The sequence below is a fragment of the Pristis pectinata genome, chromosome 7, assembly GCF_009764475.1.
Source record: "Pristis pectinata isolate sPriPec2 chromosome 7, sPriPec2.1.pri, whole genome shotgun sequence".
Taxonomy (NCBI): domain Eukaryota; kingdom Metazoa; phylum Chordata; class Chondrichthyes; order Rhinopristiformes; family Pristidae; genus Pristis; species Pristis pectinata.
In genome coordinates, this window is record NC_067411.1 from 93699066 (window position 1) to 93717258 (window position 18193).

An 18193-nucleotide genomic window follows, 5' to 3' on the forward strand; every position below is an offset into this window, starting at 1 on the left:
TACTAAAGCATGTAATCCATGTCTACCGCTCTGCGTTCTTCAGTCTTCCAGAGAAAGCTCTGTGCGTGCATGCACTATGTGATGGTGTTCTATACAAGTAGCTTGAATGCTGGAACTGTAAAAGAAAGTTTAAATTTCAAGTATTGCTTACTTGTATATATCTTCATTCAACATTAGAAGTAAAGTGAAAACAAATACCTACCATCAATGTAGGATATCTGACTCAACATTTTTGATGGAAATTTCTGCCTACCTTTACAGGGCAGTAATGTTGTTGGCATGAGATCAGCCACTATTTGGGTTGCAATTTGCAGTGATGTCATGGTTAAACTGTGCAAATTTCAGAAGTACTTAACTTTTTATTACTGAGTCATTCAACACAGTAAATTGACTGTATTTAGCATGTGAGCTAACTCAAAGTATAGACCAATTTACATTAAGGTAAGATCAATTTTATTAGTGTTTGGAAGACTAGAAAGCAATCATGGAAGGTAGACTGCAGTTCATAGATTTATAGAAAATTCATGATGCTGAAAAGTGCCTTTTGGCTTGTCATTCCAGACCAGTTTTTTCAAAAAAAAAAGCTCTTAATCCTAATGCTGCCTTTCACCATTAGGTCCATGGTCCAGCAGATCACAAGCTCTTCAGATACACGTCCAAATACTGCTGAACTGTGATGAGGGCTTTTAGCTCTACTACCATTTGAGACACTTGAGTTCCAGACTCCTGTTGCTCTGTAGGTGGAAAAACAGTTTGCCGCCGCTGCCAGAAATAGTATTTAAGTAGGCCCCTCATAATTTTATACACCTCAATTAAGTCTCCATTTGGCCGCCTTTGTTCCAAAGAAGGCAGCTTTAGCTTATCCAGTCTTTCCTCATAGCTACAATTTTCTAGTAATTTATAAATCTCCTTTGCAAGCTATCAGTCCAATCACCTCTTTCCTACTCAACAAGTGTAATCATGAGGGTATGAGGTATTCATTTCAGTCATGAGAGATAGAATAACAGTTATGTAGCCAATATTCCACTTATGTTTGTGGATGAAAAATATTTCTTATCAAGGAATGACTTCTGAGGATAGAAATCAACATGATGCTCACTGCAGTTTGTGTTGCAGGAACTTAGTTACATTTGACTGGTGAAGGAATAAAACTGTATTTAGTTATTTTTGGGCTGAACAGTGCAATAAATATTATAATTCCAATTTCCTCTTTTCGTATTGTAAGTATAGTGTTCGCAGATGCTCAATACATTTTGATTGGACAGGTATATAATTTCATTTTTTTTCTCTCTTGTAGTTCTGATAAGCAAAAATGGCATGAAGTCTGCTTAAAATTAATTGATCTCTATCATCAAGAAAAAAAATATCCAGAGGTGAGCATTTAATGTATTTGCTGCTTGCTGTGCAACATTACTGGAGTATGGTAGAATTGGATCATCGGCCTAAAGTTGCAGAAAATACGCTGTAAATATTTGTGCAGGGTGTTTTGCTCACATCCTATGGCTTTTGTTAATGTTTTATTTATTTTCAGGATGTCTAGCAAAGTCACATTTATTGCTCATTCCCAATTGCCCTGCCTTGAATTGATGACACCAAGATAGGTGGAGGAGCAGGAAGTGTTGAAAAAACAAAGGTTGCAGAGAGATTTAGACAGTTTAGGAGAATTGGCAAAGAAATGGCAGATGAGATACAATGTTGAGAAATGTGCGGTTGTACACTTCGGAAGAAGAAATAAACAGGCAGATTATTATCTAGATGGGGAGAAAATTCAAAATTCGGAAGTGCAAAGGGACCTGGGGGTCTTCGTGCAGGATACCCTAAAGGTTAACCACCAGGTTGGATTGGCAGTAAGGAAAGTGAATGCTATGTTGGCATTCATTTCAAGAGGAATAACATAAAAGTAAGGATGTGTTGATGAGGCTCTATGGGGCACTGGTGAGACCTCGTATAGAATACTGTGTGCAGTTTTGGGCCCCTTATCTTAGGAGGGATGTACTGATGTTGGAGAGGGTTCAGAGAAGATTTACAAGGATGATTCCCGGAATGAAAAGGCTTGCATATGAGGAGCATTTGTCGGCTCTTGGACTGTATTCATTGGAGTAAAGAAGAATGAGAGGGGACCTCATAGAAACATTTGGAATGTTGAAAGGACTGGACAGAGTAGATGTGGCTAAGTTGTTTCCCTTGGTGGGTGAGTCCAGGACAAGAGGGCACAGTCTTAGAATTAGAGGGAACCCATTTAGAACAGAGATGAGGAGAAATTTCTTTAGCCAGAGGGTCGTGGATTTATGGAATTCATTGCCACATACAGCTGTGGAGGCCCGATCATTGGGGGTGTTTAAGGAGGAGATTGATAGGTATCTAATTAGTCAGGGTATCAAGGGATATGGGGAAAAGGCCAGGAATTGGGGCTAGATGGGAGAAGTGACGGAGCAGACTCGATGGGCCGAATGGCCTACTTCTGCTCCTTTGTCTTGTGATCTTGTGTTTGTTCCTTGATGGTGAATATCAGGATTTTGACCCAGTCATCATGAAGGATTGTAATTTCACCATATAATCAGGCTCTGTTTGCCTTATGGTTGAAGATAGCATTGATTGTACTCCTACAACATTGCTACTCCTGTATTTCTCTGATCGAGAGGTTACTGGGGAGTTTGGAGCTGTTGAGGCAAGTTTGGAGAATTGTCAGTGTGCTTTAGAGATGGAGGGTAGATTGTGAGTCCAGTATTGAAGAGGCCTGAATGTTGTCAGATTTCTTTAAATAAAGGAATTCTAGAACATTCTGTGTAACAAAGAGCTGTCCAGTCTCATCCTACTAAGAGTCATAGTCATGCAACCAAGGAACCTTTAGCCTACCATGTCCTTGCTGACCTTCAAGTTCCTACCTTTACTAATTCCAATTTCCAGCCCTTGGCCTGTAGCTGTCTATGCCTTGGTGATTCAAGAACTCGTCTAATACCACCAAAATGTTGAGAGAGTCTCTCCCTTCACCACCCATTCAGGTTGTGCATTCCAGATACCTGCCATACTCTGGATTTTAAAAAATCCTCCTTCAGATCCTTTCTAAACCTCCTACCCCTTACCTTAAACCTGTGTCCTTGGGTTTTCAGTTATGGGTTATATTTCTTGCTATCTACCCTATCTAAGCCCCTCATAATTTTGTATACCATAGTCAGATTCCCCATCAGTCTCTTCCACTCCAAGGAATACAAAGCCAGCCTTCCCAGCCTCTCCTCATAATTGAAATGCTCCATCCAAGTGAATCTCTTCTGCACCTTCTCCAGTGCAAAGATGTCCTTTCCATAGTGTGGTGACCAGAGCTGCACACAGTATTCCAGCTGTGGCTTAACCAATGTTTTATAAGGTTGTATTGTAATCTTCCTGCACTTATATTCTATGCCCTGGCTAATGTAGCTAAATAACCCACGTACCACCTTCACCATCTTCACTACCTGTGCTGCTACCTTCAGTGATCCTTGGACTTGTATACCAAGGTTCCTCTGTTCCTCAGTACTTCCTGGGGCTTAAGATTCATTGTGTTTGTCTTAGTCTTATTAGTTCTTTTAAAATATATCACCACAAGCTTATCAGGATAAGTTCCATCTGCCATTGCTCTGCCCATCTTGCCAATTCATCAATGTCATGCTGTAACCTAAGTCTACCTTCCTCGCTATTGATAATACCACCAATTTCCATGCCATCTGTGACTATACTAATCACACCTTTTACATTCAAATTCAAATTGTTAATGTATGTAACAAACAGCAAAGGTCTTGGCCCCCACCCCTGTGGTTACAAAGTCATAACTCCAACCACAAACACGTCCCTCTTCTGTTGGATTTAATTTGCCTCAGATGTCATAGGCTCTTACCTTTTGGACTGGTCTCCCATGTGGGAATCCATGTAGAGTACATCAACTGCACTATCTTCATCAATAATCTTTGTTACCTCTCTGGGGGAAAAAAAAATCAAATTGGTCAGACAGGATCTCCTTCTGACAAAGCCATGCTAATTTGATTTATCCCCACCTTTCCACTTCTAGGTTAATCCTGTCCCTCAGAATTTTTTCCAATTACTTCTATTGACTGAAGTTAGACCAACAGGTGTGTAATTACCTGGCTAATTCCTGCTGCCCTTGAATAAAAATACCACATTTGCTGTCCTTGAGTCACCTGCCACCTCACCTGTGGCCAGAAAAGATTTGAAAATCTCTGAGCCCCAACAATCTCCTCCATTGCTTCCTGTAGCAACCTGGGATACAATTCATCAAGGCCTGGGGAATTATCCACCTTAAAGATACCTAACACCTCATCCTTTTAAATGGTAACTTGTTCTAGAATTTCACCGTCCCTTCTCTGAATTCTCCAGCTATGATGCCCTCCTTGATGAATATAGTTGAGAAGTAATCATTTAAGATCTCACCTGCGTTCTCTGGCTTCACACGTGTTGTGTCTTCGGTCCTAATGACCCCTACTCTTTCCCTGGTTGTCCTCTTGTGCTTAAATGCTTTGGGGTTTTCCTTAATCTTTATTTTTGTGCCCCCTCTTTGCCCTCCTACTTTTTGTTAAGTACACCCGGCTTTTTATAAACTCCGATTGGACCTACCTCCTTTTCATTTCTCTATTCCTGTCATTTGTTTCCTTTGTCTTTGTTTTAAACTAACCCTTGACATCCAAGGTTCTTTGGACTTAGCATTTGTCCTGGCCTTTAACACTTTTGGAAGTACATTGGCCCTGAGCTCTCTCAATATCACTTTTGACTGACTCCCAATCATTGGATGTACACTTGCCTGCAAGTAGCTGCTCCTAATCTACTGTTGCTAGGTCCTGCCTCTTGGCATTGAAATCTGCCTTCCCCTAATTCAGGTCCTTATTTTCCAGTTTATCTGCATTCTTTTCCATTACTACCTTGAAACTTAGATAGCTGACTTCATTCCTGATGACATCTCTGTTGCAGGCTGCTAAAACATGGAATCGATTAATACGGATAAAACAACAAGATGGAGCTGATAAGCAAGAACTTCATCATTTGTGGAAGAAGATGGTCCAGTTACTTGTTGACAAAGTAGAGAGTCAAGATAATGAGACTCAGCAACTGGTAAAGAAAACTTTTTTTTTGTCGTATTTTGTTGCCACACAGAGCCCATTTGGTCTATCGGGTCCATGCTGCCTCTCAGAGCATTCACGTAACTGAATGGCAAATAACTTTCAAGCAAATTTCCTTCCCAAGTACTGGCCCATTAGGCTAAATTCATAGTGGAAACAATTTGCGGAATAGATCTGAATCATTGGCATCATCTTCTGTATTCCTCATTCAGACATGCCTCTGCAGAAATCCTGAAGTTGCTTTCAGTTTTGCATTGTAAATATGGTGTAAACATGTAGTTTTGTTTTTATTAATACTGCAAAATATAGGCCAGTATGTTTTTCATCAATAATTGCATTTAATGTATTCGAGTTAATAATGTACTGTGTGATTTAAGAAAAAAATTGAAAGGTGTATTCATTTTGTTTCTCTTTCAAAGGGGTGAAATATGGAGATTTATCTTTCAGTGGGTTTGCTATGGAGAATTGAAATTTATGGTAATTATTATCATATTGGAGGCCATTTAGCTCATCGAGTCCACACTGGCTCCTTATAAGCAACCTGTTCAATCCCATGTGTCTGCAAATTCCAATAGCCCTGCAAATTATTGTCCTTTTTACTAATTTTATTTTGAAAACCACAACTAACTCTGTTCTTATCATCTTTGTAGATTGACTGATCCAGATTGTAAGCACTTGCTGTTAACTGTTTCTTTTAAAAGAAACAGTTCCTTTCTATTCTTCCCCTCCCTCCCCCATGTCTACTGGCCGTTACTCTAATCCTCAAACCATCTGCTAATGGGTACAGTTTCTAATTAGAATTGGTTTATTATTGTCACTTGTACCGAGGTACAGTGGAAACTTGTCTTGCATACTGTTAATTACAGATCAATTCATCATACAGTGCATTGAGGTAGTACAAGGTAAAGCAATGTAGAATGCAGAATAAAGTGTCACAGCTACAGAGAAAGTGCAGTGCAGGTAGACTATTTATTTCTCCTGTCTAAGCTTGCCACAATCAAATCTCCGCTCAGCTTTCTGTGCTCCAAGGAGAACAAACCTGGATTCTTCAGTCTAACATTGTAAGTGAAATCCCTAATCTAGAAAATCTGTTTTGCACTCTTTAAAGGCTTCCACTTCCTTGTGGTGACCAGAATTAGATGGACTATTCCAGCTGTGGCCTAACCAGTATTCAACATAACAACCCTCCTGTTATATTGCTATGCCTCTCCTCATAGCAGCCCATGATTCCACGTGCTTTCTCAATTGTTCTTTCAATATAACCTGCCACTTTCAAAACTTATGTATGTGTATATCTATAGATCCCTCTGTTTCTTTAGAGCTGTACCATTTAGACTATATTGTATTTCTTGGTTCATTCTAATTTTCACATTTCTCTGTATTTCATCTGTCTCCTGTCTAACCAATTTGCTAACCTAGTTCCCTTGCTGTTTCCCATGCCTTCAAGGGAGGTGTCATCTGCAGATTTTGAAGTTTGACCCAAAACACCCACATGCAAGTCATATATATTTAAAAAGGCATATGCTAGAACTGCAATGTGCAGCATGGAGTTTAAATGCACTGCTGCACGTGGTTCTGTATAAAACTACTAGCTAACCATCAGGGCGTACCATTCCTATCTCCACTGCCTCTCCTTCCATTGAAATATTGGTAACATCCTCTTCCTTGGTAAATGTGGATACACAGTGTACATTTGATATTGCAGCTTGCTCTCTGACTCAATGCATAGATTACATTCCTATATCTGTGAAACGCTTTTTCAATCCCATTTATGTTAAAACCATTCTATTTTCTTGTCCTCTTGTTGTCCATGGTATTTTTTTAACCTTCCCCTTTCATCTTGCTGTTGTCAGTCTGGTTCTTGCTTGAATTATTCACCTGACATACTTCAGTCACCATTTTTTTTGTGTGTTACCACTCTTTACTTCCTGTGTCATCCAATAGGTTTGGTTCCCCTGCATTTCTCCGCTGTTGGAATGTATCCAGATGGTTCTTGACTCGTCTTTTCTTTTAAGTTTGTTGAATTAGTTTTATTTGCTAACTCTAGTTCCCTGTTGCCCTGACCAAAATCCTTCCCATTCCATTGAAATTAGCATTCTGCACTTAACAAGTTCTCTTTTAGATTTTTTTTTGCCTGTTTCGTTGTTAATCTAAACATTGAGATGATCAAGTGCTCTCCCACTGACAGTTGGTCTACTTCACCCACCTCATTTCCCAGAAACAGATCCAGTTACACACCATCCTCATTTCAGAAATGTGTAGAACTGAATCAGCAACTGTTTGGTACAGTAAACAGAACTAGGGTTGGAAAACTTCCTAGAATGGTGAATTGGCCTCTCATCCATCTTGCATTTCAGCAAGGCATTTGATAAGGTACCCCATGTGAGGCTTATGGAGAAGGTGAGGAGACATGGGATCCAAGGGGACGTTGCAGTGTGGATCCAGAACTGGCTAGCCCACAGAAGGCAAAGAGTGGTTGTTGAGGGGTCGTATTCTGAGTGGAGATCAGTGACCAGTGGTGTACCTCAGGGATCTGTACTGGGACCCTTACTATTTGTGATTTTTATAAATGACCTGGATGAGGAAGTGGAGGGGTGGGTTGACAAGTTTGCGGATGACACGAAGGTTGGGGGTGTTGTGGATAGTTTGGAGGGCTGTCAGAGGTTACAGAGGGATATAGATAGGATGCAGAGTTGGGCTGAGAAGTGGCAGCTGCAGTTCAACCCAGATAAGTGTGAAGTGCTTCATTTTGGTAGGTCAAATATGTTGGCGGAATATAGTCTTAATGGTAGGACTCTTGGCAGTGTGGAGGATCAGAGGGATCTTGGGGTCCGAGTCCATAGGATGCTCAAAGCGGCGGCGCAAGTTGACTCTGTGGTTAAGAAGGCATATGGTGTATTGTCCTTCAATCGGGGAATTGAATTTAGGAGCCGTGAGGTATTGTTGCAGCTATATAGGTCCCTGGTCAGACCCCACTTAGAGTATTGTGCTCAGTTCTGGTTGCCTCACTACAGGAAAGATGTGGAAGCCATAGATAGGGTGCAGAGGAGATTTACAAGGATGCTGCCTGGAATGCAGAGCATGCCTTATGAAAGCAGGCTGAGGGAACTCGGCCTTTTCTCCTTGGAGAGACGAAGGATGAGGGGGGACCTGATAGGTGTATAAGATGATGAGAGGTATTGATAGGGTAGATAGTCAGAGGCTTTTCCTCGGGGCTGAATTGATGGCCACAAGAGGACATAGGTTTAGGGTGCTGGGGAGTAGATATAGAGGAGATGTCAGGGGTAAGTTTTTTACTCAGAGTGGTGAGTGCGTGGAATGGGCTGCCGGAAATGTTGGTGGAGGCTGATACGATAGGGTCTTTCAAGAGACTGTTAGATAGGTACATGGAGCTGAGTAAAATAGGTACATGGAGCTGAGGTGGGGGAGAACCCTCCTCAGGTCCCCTCTCAATCTCTTGCCTCTCACTTTATATCTATCCCCCCCCTGTTTTAGACACCCCCACCATGAAAGAAAGATTCTTGCTATCTACCCTGTCTATCCCCTCATAATTTGTATCCAGCTGTCAGGTCACCCCTTGGTCTCCTCCACTCCAAAGAAAGCAAACCCAGCCTAACCAATCTCTTTATAACTGAAATGATCCAATCCAGGCAACATCCTGGTGGATCCCCTCTACACTCTCTCTAGCACGATCACATCCTTCCTATTGTGTGGCGACCAGAACTGCACACAATACTTCAGGTATGTTTTATGAAGTTGTAATGTGACATTCCTGCTCTTATTCTGTCCCACAGCTGATGAAGGCATCTTATGCCTTCTTCACCCTTTCTACCTCCGTTACCACGTTCGAGGATCTATAGACTTGTACCCTAAGGTCCTCCTATTCATCAACACCTCCTAGGGCCCTACCATTTACTTCATGTGTCCTATCTGACCTTCCAAAATGCGTCATTTTGCACTTGTCAGGTTTAAATTACATCTGTGGTTGCTCTGCCCAACTTGTCAGCTGATCAATATCATGCTGTAGCCTAAGATCTTCCTCACTATCAACACTACAAATTTTCCTCCCATCTGCAGACTTTCTGATCATTCCTCCTACATTCACATCCGAGTTGTTAATGTATATCTCAAATATCAAAGTCCCAGCGCCAACCTCAGTATCCTTTGACATTCAGTAATTATTTTATTTACTGTTGCTTTGCTTCAGCAATAGCCTTAATGAAATCTGTTCCAGGAAATTCTTGAAGTTAATGATGGCAGAATTAATTGAGAATGTACCTACTTGGCAAGGACTGTATGCTGGAATATACTCTTATCATCTTGGAGGGAATGACAACACAATGTGTATATGCTGGCTTTAACATAGCTAAATTAGGTATTGGGCAAATCGGGTAGAATTGAAGGAACACTTTGAAGGCAGAAAACTAGACAGATTTAGGGATGGAATTCCAGAGAACAGGGCCTTGAGAGCTGAAAATCCATGTTAGAGTAAAATATTGGGAGTACTCAACTGCAGGCAGTTATCTATGGGGACTGGTGAAACAGGGCAGGCGTGGTAGTATAGTTGTTAGCATAACGCTTTACAGTGCCAGAGGCCCGGGTTCAAATCCGGCCACTGTCTGTAAGGAGTTTGTACGTTCTCCCCGTGCATCTGCGTGGGTTTCCTCCAGGTGCTCTGGTTTCTTCCCACATTCCAAAGACATACAGGTTAGAAAGTTGTGGGCATGCTTTGTTGGCGCTGGAAGCATGGTGACACTTGCGGCTGCCCCCAGAACACTTTACGCAGAAGATGCATTTCACTGTGTGTTTCAATGTACATGTGACTAATAAAGTTACCTTATAACAATGAGGAGATTGGAAAAAGTAACAATCGGTATTTTGAGCTGTTACTAAAACAAGTTTATGTGTAGTTTGGGGAGCACAGAGGTTGTGTGGAATTTGGTGCAAGTTACAACATGGCAGCAGAACATTGTGTAGAATCGAAGCCTAACCAGGAGTGTTTTGGAGTAGAGCTTACAAAAACATGGATGAAAGTTTCAGTAACAGATGACCTTAGAATCAGAATTATATGACATGAAATTTGTTGCTTTGTGGCAGCAACACAATGCAAACACAGAAATGACTATAAATTACAAAAATAAATAGCGCAAAACCGAAGGAATAATGAGGTAGTTTTCACGGAACATTCAGAAATCTGATGGCAGAGGGGAGGAAGCTGTTTCTGAATCATTGAGTGTGGGTCTTCAGGCTCCTGTACCACCTCCCTGATGGTAGTAACGAGAAGAGGGCATGTCATGGATGGTGAGGGTGCATAGTGATGGATGCTGCCTTCTTGAGATACTGCTTCTTGAAGATGTCTTCAATGGTGGGGAGAGTTGTGCTTTTTCTACAACCCTCTGCAGCCTCTTGTGATCCATACCAGGCTGTGATGCAACTAGTCAGAACGCCCTCCACTGTACATCTGTAGAAATTTGTAAGAGTCTTTGGTGACATACTGAATTTCTTCAAACTCCTAATGAAATAGAGCTGCTGGTGTGCCGCCTTTGTGATTGGATCAATGTGTTGGGCCCAGGATAGATCCTCCGAGATCTTGGCGCCCAGAAACTTGAAGCTGCTCACCCTTTCCACCGATGACCCCTGAATGAGAACTGGTGTGTGTTCTCCTGACTTCCCCTTCCTGAAGTCCACAATCAATTCCTTGGTCTTGCTGATGTTGAGTGCCAGGTTGTTGTTGTGACACCACTCAACCAGCTAATCTATCTCACACTTGTGCACCTCCTCATTGACATCTGAGATTCTACCAACAACAGTGGTGTCATCGGTGAATTTATAAATGGCGTTTGAGCTGTGCTTAGCCACACAGTCATGAGTGTAGAGAGAGTAGAGCAGTGGCTATGCACGCATTCTTGAGGTCCGCCTGTGTTGATTATCAGCGAGGAGGAGATGTTTTCTTTCTTTCTTCAATCTTTTTATTAGTTTTCAAATTAATACAGATTGATATATAGCATCAATATTTATACATGTAATACAAAGAGATCAGGTTAACAATCATAGCATAGATAGTCATAAACAACAATAAAATATTAAAAAAATCTGTAGATCCAACAATCTCTTATTAAATGAATGTAATATAAAAGAAAAGAAAGAAAAATATTTATTAAATTTAAAAAAAACCCAAATCAATAAAAAAAATTGTAAACAATATAAACTAAACTAAACAAAAAAATTTCAGAAAAAAAACAAACAACAAGAAAAAAAAACTGGGCTAAAATTTCTCAGTAGAAACAGGGCAATATTATGTTGTTAACAGGAGGAGATGTTTTTACCAATCTGCACTGACTGTGGTCTCCCGATAAGAAAGTCATGGATCCGGTAACAGAGGGAGGTACAAAGGCCCAGGTTTTGATGATTAGTACTGAGGGACTGATGGTGTTGAATGCCAAACTGTAATTGATAAATAGCAGTCTAACATATGTTTTGCAGTTGTCTAGGCGCTCCAAATCAGAGTGGAGAGCCAGTGAGATTGCGTCTGCTGTAGACCTGTTGTGGCAGTAGGCAAATTGTAGGGGGTCCAGGTCCTTGCTCAGGCAGGAGTTAATTCTAGCCATAACCAACTTCTCGAAGCACTTCATTACGGTAGATGTGAGTGCTACCAGACAATAGTCATTCACCCTGCTCTTCTTGGGCACTGGTATGATTGCTGCCCTTTTGAAGCAGGTGGGAACCTCAGACCACAGCAGTGAGAGGCTGAAGATGTCCTTGAACACTTCAGCCAGTTGGTTGGCACAGATTTTCAGAACCCGACCAGGTACACCGTTGGGGCCTGACACCTTGTGAGGGTTCACCCTCTTGAAGGACGTTGTGACATCGGCTTCTGAGGCAGAGATCACAAGGTTACTGGATGCTGTGGGGATTCGCACAGGTGTAGTGTTATTCTCCCTTTCAAAGCGTGCATAAAAGGTATTGAGCTCATCAGGGAGTGAAGCATCACTGCCATTTATGTTTGGGTTTCACCTTGTAGGAAGTAATGTAAACCCCGCCACAGCTGACGTACATCCAATTGCGACTCTAGCTTCACTTGGAATTGCTTTTTTGCTCTCACGATAGCCTTTCCTAGGTTGTGGCTGGATTTCTTGTAGGATTCTGGATCACTGGTCTTGAATGCCACAGATCAAGCCCTCAGCGGACTGCAAATTTCATGGTTCATCCAAGGCTTCTGGTCGTGTCACTCGGTATGTTCTCGAAGGCACACACTCGTTCTCACAAGTCTTGATGAAGTTGGTGACGGCCATGGCATAATCATTCAGATCTGAAGATGAATCCCTGAATATGGTCCAGTCCACCGATTTAAAGCAGAACTCTTTGCTCTGAAATAGAGAGAGATTGGATAATTTGCATAGGTGGATATAAACCATCATAATGATGGCACAGGTGTGTTCTGAAGCTTATCTTGGGTTCACATATGAAGCCAAGGTAACAGACAGACTGACTCTATCTCTACTGTTTGCTGGGGAAAAGAATGGGGTCAGCTGGGGTACTTTTCAACAACAGTTTAATTAAGTAATTAAAGAAAAATATATCCATGAGTATATAATTAAATATAATGTGCTACATTTCAGGAAAGAGGATTACAGAACTGTAGTGCAATTACATATATTCTTGGAAAAAGGAATTAAACAGTTTCTTCAAGATATTTCTAGTGATTTAAATAGGCAAATGAACTACATCAACTGAAATCTAGCCAATGAAGACTTACTTTTGAATTTTCAACTACTTTAATTGTCACTTGACTACAGAATTGAAATTCCATTATCTTATTGACTGGCAATGACATTTTTCTGATTTTGTGAGTTTTATTATCTTGAATGAAATATTTCAATTATTCACTTTTGTATCTAATTGACACCCTAGTTTTGAAACTCGCCACAGAGATTTATAAATTATATACATCGTCCAACTCTTTAGTTGTAAATTATAGGTAGTAAGGTACTTACATTTGCAAACTCTGTTGAGATCAAATCTGGTGTGATCAGACCTCGAAGAATATATTGAATCAGGTTGGCAACCCAAGCTGAAACTGATGCTTTTAAAAAAAACATTGCTGTGACTCAGAGGTGAAGCCTCTATGACTTATTACAGTGACAACAAAAGTCCATTTTAACTGTTGTAATACATTTTTACTTTAAGTCCATATGTTGCACATCTTTTAAAGATTTTTAATTGGCTTAACTGACCTGCTTCAAGAGTGTGATCCTCTGATTCTACTGTTGTAAAATAGAATTTTAAAAGTTATTAATAGAAATTAATGCCATAATTAAGAATTACAAGTTAAGGTTATTTACTTATTTTATCTTTATGAACTGTAAATAGTGTTTCGTTGTTTAATTGATGATAGCAATTCAGAAAATTCTTCAATGTCAGATTCCAGTCCAGCATTTGAACATAAAGTCTAGATCAGGGGTATTCAAACGCTGGGGCTTGGACCATCTAAAGGTTGGTAAAGAAGACCATGGACTAAAATTGTGACTGGTACTTTTGTGCCAAGTGGTACAGCAGTGAAGAGAGGCTGCCTAGCATGTGCAGTACTGCCAAATGGTACACAAAATTCTTGCGGCCATAGAACCCCACAGATGATGCAGGCTCCACCCTGATCATCTGACACACTGTTCAATTATCTTCATGATCCTCTATCTGAATGACCCCCAACCCCTATCATTTTACCTAATCTCCTTTCTCTGTCACCCAACCTTTTCTCTAACTCCCTTCCAAATCCACAATGTATGGGTTAGAATATTAAAGGCATTTTGGCTGGCCTATGTAAGAATCATTATGTCTTGTATCATGACTAAAGAAATACCGCAGTTGAAGTGCATTGATCAAAGCTGCATTTGCCATCAAGTGGGCATAAAATGTCCATGCCAAACTTTGAGGAACAGCAGGGGACCTTCCTAATCTCCTATTCCACATATATCGCCTTTTAATACCACTAAAATAGATTGTGAAATTGCCAGTTGTGGGACTTTGCTGTGTAAGATCAGGCTGATGGATTTGACAACTTCAGCACAGTGGCTCCACTTCAGTACTACTTTATTAGCTGTAAAGCATTGCAGGACACCTTGAAGTTGTGAAAGTTTAATACTAATGCACATTGTTTTTAATTTTTGTGTATAATGCATTGTCAATTTGCTTTTTTTCTCTCTTCATAGTTGGTAACTGCTTTTGAAAATGCCCTTTCATCCCTGGACAAGATTCCAAGTGACAGTCATCAGAAGCTTTCTACTGACTACATTAAATTTCTATCAAAAGTAAGCTTGCTCATCATTAGACTCCTACTGATGAATTAGAAAGTAACAATGCTACTTATAGATTCAGCTACATATTACAATGTTTCCACTGCAAGTATTTAAATTAAGGTCTGCAATCCCTGAAAAGTTATGATGGTCCATAAGAAGAGTATTGTAAGACTTCTATATTGACAGCATGAGGTTTATTTCATGTTTTAGAAATGTTTTCAGCTGTTTTTTGCTTTGGAAACTGACACTGGCTTTTAGAAATTCATATGCTGCTTTTGTAAATATGCCTGTATTTGCAAATGATCCTGGAAATGTCACAATATTTACAGAAATAAATGAGAAGTGTTGCACTGTGGCATAGGAAATCAATAGGATTTAAATAGTTTTATAGTTTTAAAATGCTTTTACTATTTTTTACTATGCAAAAATATTACAGTTTTCCACGTGCTAACATTAAATATCAAAGTTTGAGTTTTTATATAGTTTTTAACTTTTGTTTCAGCTGCCACACGAAAGAGATAAGCTAAAACTAACTTGCGAGGTTTTGATAGCCCAGTACCCTGATTCATCGTCATCACTGGAAGTACTTTGCATGCATTTCATCCAAACAGGTAGTTACTCTTTATTCAACATAATATAACTTATACATTTTTTTGGAGGTTTGTCTTGGTGATTGACATTATGAATAGCATAAATTTATCAGAATTTTGGTGGAATGCATGTCTTACACAGGATCAATGGTGTGAGAAGTGAAGAAATAAATGGTCAGAATAAAAGAGCATGATTGTGATAGAACAGAGTGAGCATTCCATCGTGCATTGCTGGGTGACACTGCATTTTAGGAAATGAAACTTAGTGTTCAGATTGTAACTGCCACAGCAGCTGTGGAATTTAAATTTAGTTAATAATCTATAATTTACAAAAAAAACTAATTGTGAATAATGACCATCAAACTACCAGGTTATTGTAAAAACCCATTTGGTTCACTAATATTCTTCAGGAGGAAATTTGCCATTCTCATCTGGTGTGGCATATACGTGACTATTAAGCCCTTTGAAATGGACTAGTAACTAGTAATGGATTGCTAGCCTTGTCACCAATACACAGATCCTGAAAAAGAAAACTGAGTAAATGGGGAAAAAAATTGATATGGTAGGGGAAAAGCTCCCTAATGCTGACACTTCGGGGACAAATTACAGTGTCTTCAAATCTCTACGTGGTAAATACTTTGGAGGAAGAATGTAAATTATTGATCCAACTGTTCTATAGATTTTATCTTGAAAGCTAAATATACAGTGCATCGTACAAGAAGTTATTGCAGGTTGTACCGTAAGCTTTCTAAAGCCCTTTTTAAATTGCACAATGAACTTCAAAAAAATATATATAGCTGAGTTATGGAGGTGACAGAGAAAATTGCAGATAAGTGATTTTTGGAAATCAAAAAAGCTGCAGATGCTGGAAATCTGAAATAAAAACCGAAAACACTGGAAATATTCAGCAGGTCAGGCTGCATCTGTAGGAAGAGAAACACAGCTAACATTTCAGATTGAAGACTCTTCATCAGATGTAATGTAATTTTATTTTTGTTAATTGTAATTTGCAAAAGTCAAAATGCATTATTTATTCTTGGGTGAAAAACATCTTAAAATATTTGTGCCTCTTAAAGCATTTAAAACATGCCATTATATTGTGATTCTGGAGTGTTTTATCTTAAGTTATTGTTTTCTTTCCATGGACTTTATAATTTATTGCTCCAGTCCAGGGATGTGATTAGTTTGGTTTGCATGATCTGTTGCAAAAGTTGATGGGTCTGGGATTGGGTGGGCAGACACCAAGCTCTGGGAGTGGCCGAGAGGGGAATTCAGAGGTTCCAGGAGTAACCAAGAGAGAGTTTAGAAATCCCAGGAATGGTTGAGGGGCAGGCCAGAGACCCAGGAAGTGGGAATGGGTCAGATGTCATGGCCCATTGCAGTTGAGGCCTGATATTGTACAATCCACTTCTAGCTCAACAGCAGGTGGTAATTGAATGCTTTTAGTAGTGCTTTGCTGATTTGATACTTCTAAAGTTATTCTTTTTCTAAACATTTGTCCCTTAATCCTTGTGCCCTTAAGACACTTTTGGTGGTTGCCTTTTAAAGATTGGTGGCAAATTTCTCCAGTGTATGGGTGGATGAATTAATTTGGTAAAAGATGATAATGGGATCAGGTAAGTAAGTTTTCCAGCTTGGTGATTAACATGTACGTAACATCACTAAATGATCGTGTTACTCTACTCTTTTGCACAGAGTGCTTTAGTGAAGAGGCTTTTCAGTGTTATACAAGACTTAATAAGATGGAACCAACAAATGGACTAGGCCTTATTGGACTTGGAATCAAAGAAATGCAAGAACAGAAATACGAAGAAGCAGCAAAAAACCTGACTGAAGGTAGTTTTTAGATTGGGGAATTTTGCTTGTATTTTAAGACTAAATCCATACGCCAATGTTAATATGCCACGTAAAATGACTCCTGTGTGGCAATCCTCTGAAAATACCATTGTTCTCATTGTCAAGAATTTGAGAATAAAATGGTAATTAAACAATGTTGATATAGTTTGTTTGCTGATGACCTACTGATTATTTTGATGCTTAGACCACTGTGATTAGTATAATTCTTTTACACTTTTTTTTTGTCTAGTGCATAGCACAGACAAATACTAAAGTGGCAGGTTCATTAAGCGAACTTGTGTAAATCAGAAAATGAAAATAGTTGAGGTTTATTAAAGCTGCCTGAATAGGGTTTGGAAATGCAAATTGATTATCTTTGTTGTTTCTAATCTTTGGGTGCTTGATATGGGTATCCAGAATCAAGAGGCTCCAGAACACTATGTTCTTGATTTATCTGTGGGGATTTTGAGCCTTTCATCAATGTTACAAGTGGTTCAATTAATGTGACCGTTGGAAGGCTTAATTTGTACCATTTAAGAGTTGGGAGCTAGCACCTCTTTGCTGTAAGCGTTGTAGTGGAAACCCTTTTAATTCACTATTAGTTGACTTTTAGTGAAAATAAGTTCTCTTCAAATAAATTAGAGAAACTTATTTATTAAAAATATTAGAAGGAATTTCAAATTCATACCTATTATTTGGAATTTGGTGTGATCAGAATCGTGATTCATTTACATTCATTCATTTTCCGTGATCTGAGGATCTCTGGCAAGGCTAGCCTTTGCCTGTTCCTAATTGCCCTTGAGAATGTGGTGAAGTGCTGCAGTCTTCCTATTGAAGGAAGGTACTCCCACCATGTAATGTGGGGAGTTCCAGGAGTTAGATCCACCAGTGAAGAAGAAAACCAGGATTTGATGTGGAGGGGAACCTGCAGGTAATAGTGCTCCCATGTGTCTCTGCTGCCCTTGTCCCCTTTGGTGGTAAAGGTTATTGGTTTAGAAATCTGAAGTAAAAGCAGAAATTGATGAAAACACTCAGCAGGTCAGATAGCATCTGGAAAGAGGAAGTTAATATTTCAGGTCTTAGACCCTTATCAGAACTGGGAAGGAAAAAAAATATTAGTCTTCACTTGCAGGGAAGATCTGGGTAGAAAAAATGAGGAATATCTCTGATGGGGTGAGACTGGGGTGAGACAGTTGGAATCCTACCCTGCTGCTTTGTCAAAGCTGTGGAACATGTGTAGAAGTAAAAACTGAACCAAAAGGATGACAGATAGAAATGACCAGTTTGGATACAGACAGAAAGGGTTAAGAGACTGCAGATGTTGGAATCTGGAGCATAAAAAATCATTCTTCACTCCTCCTCAGTCCAT

The 18193-nt window shown here is 39.7% G+C and overlaps 1 protein-coding gene across 3 annotated transcripts in view; it reads left to right on the plus strand.

The window, feature by feature from the left end:
* skic3 (SKI3 subunit of superkiller complex) overlaps window positions 1-18193 on the plus strand; it is a 90200-nt gene that overhangs the window by 12667 nt on the left and 59340 nt on the right. For all 3 annotated transcript variants that reach the window (XM_052019423.1, XM_052019422.1, XM_052019424.1), the window contains exons 5-9: window positions 1298-1373; window positions 4957-5097; window positions 14312-14410; window positions 14901-15009; window positions 16684-16824. In XM_052019423.1, coding sequence (XP_051875383.1) covers window positions 1298-1373; window positions 4957-5097; window positions 14312-14410; window positions 14901-15009; window positions 16684-16824 — 566 coding nt within the window. The remainder of the gene's footprint in view (window positions 1-1297; window positions 1374-4956; window positions 5098-14311; window positions 14411-14900; window positions 15010-16683; window positions 16825-18193) is intronic.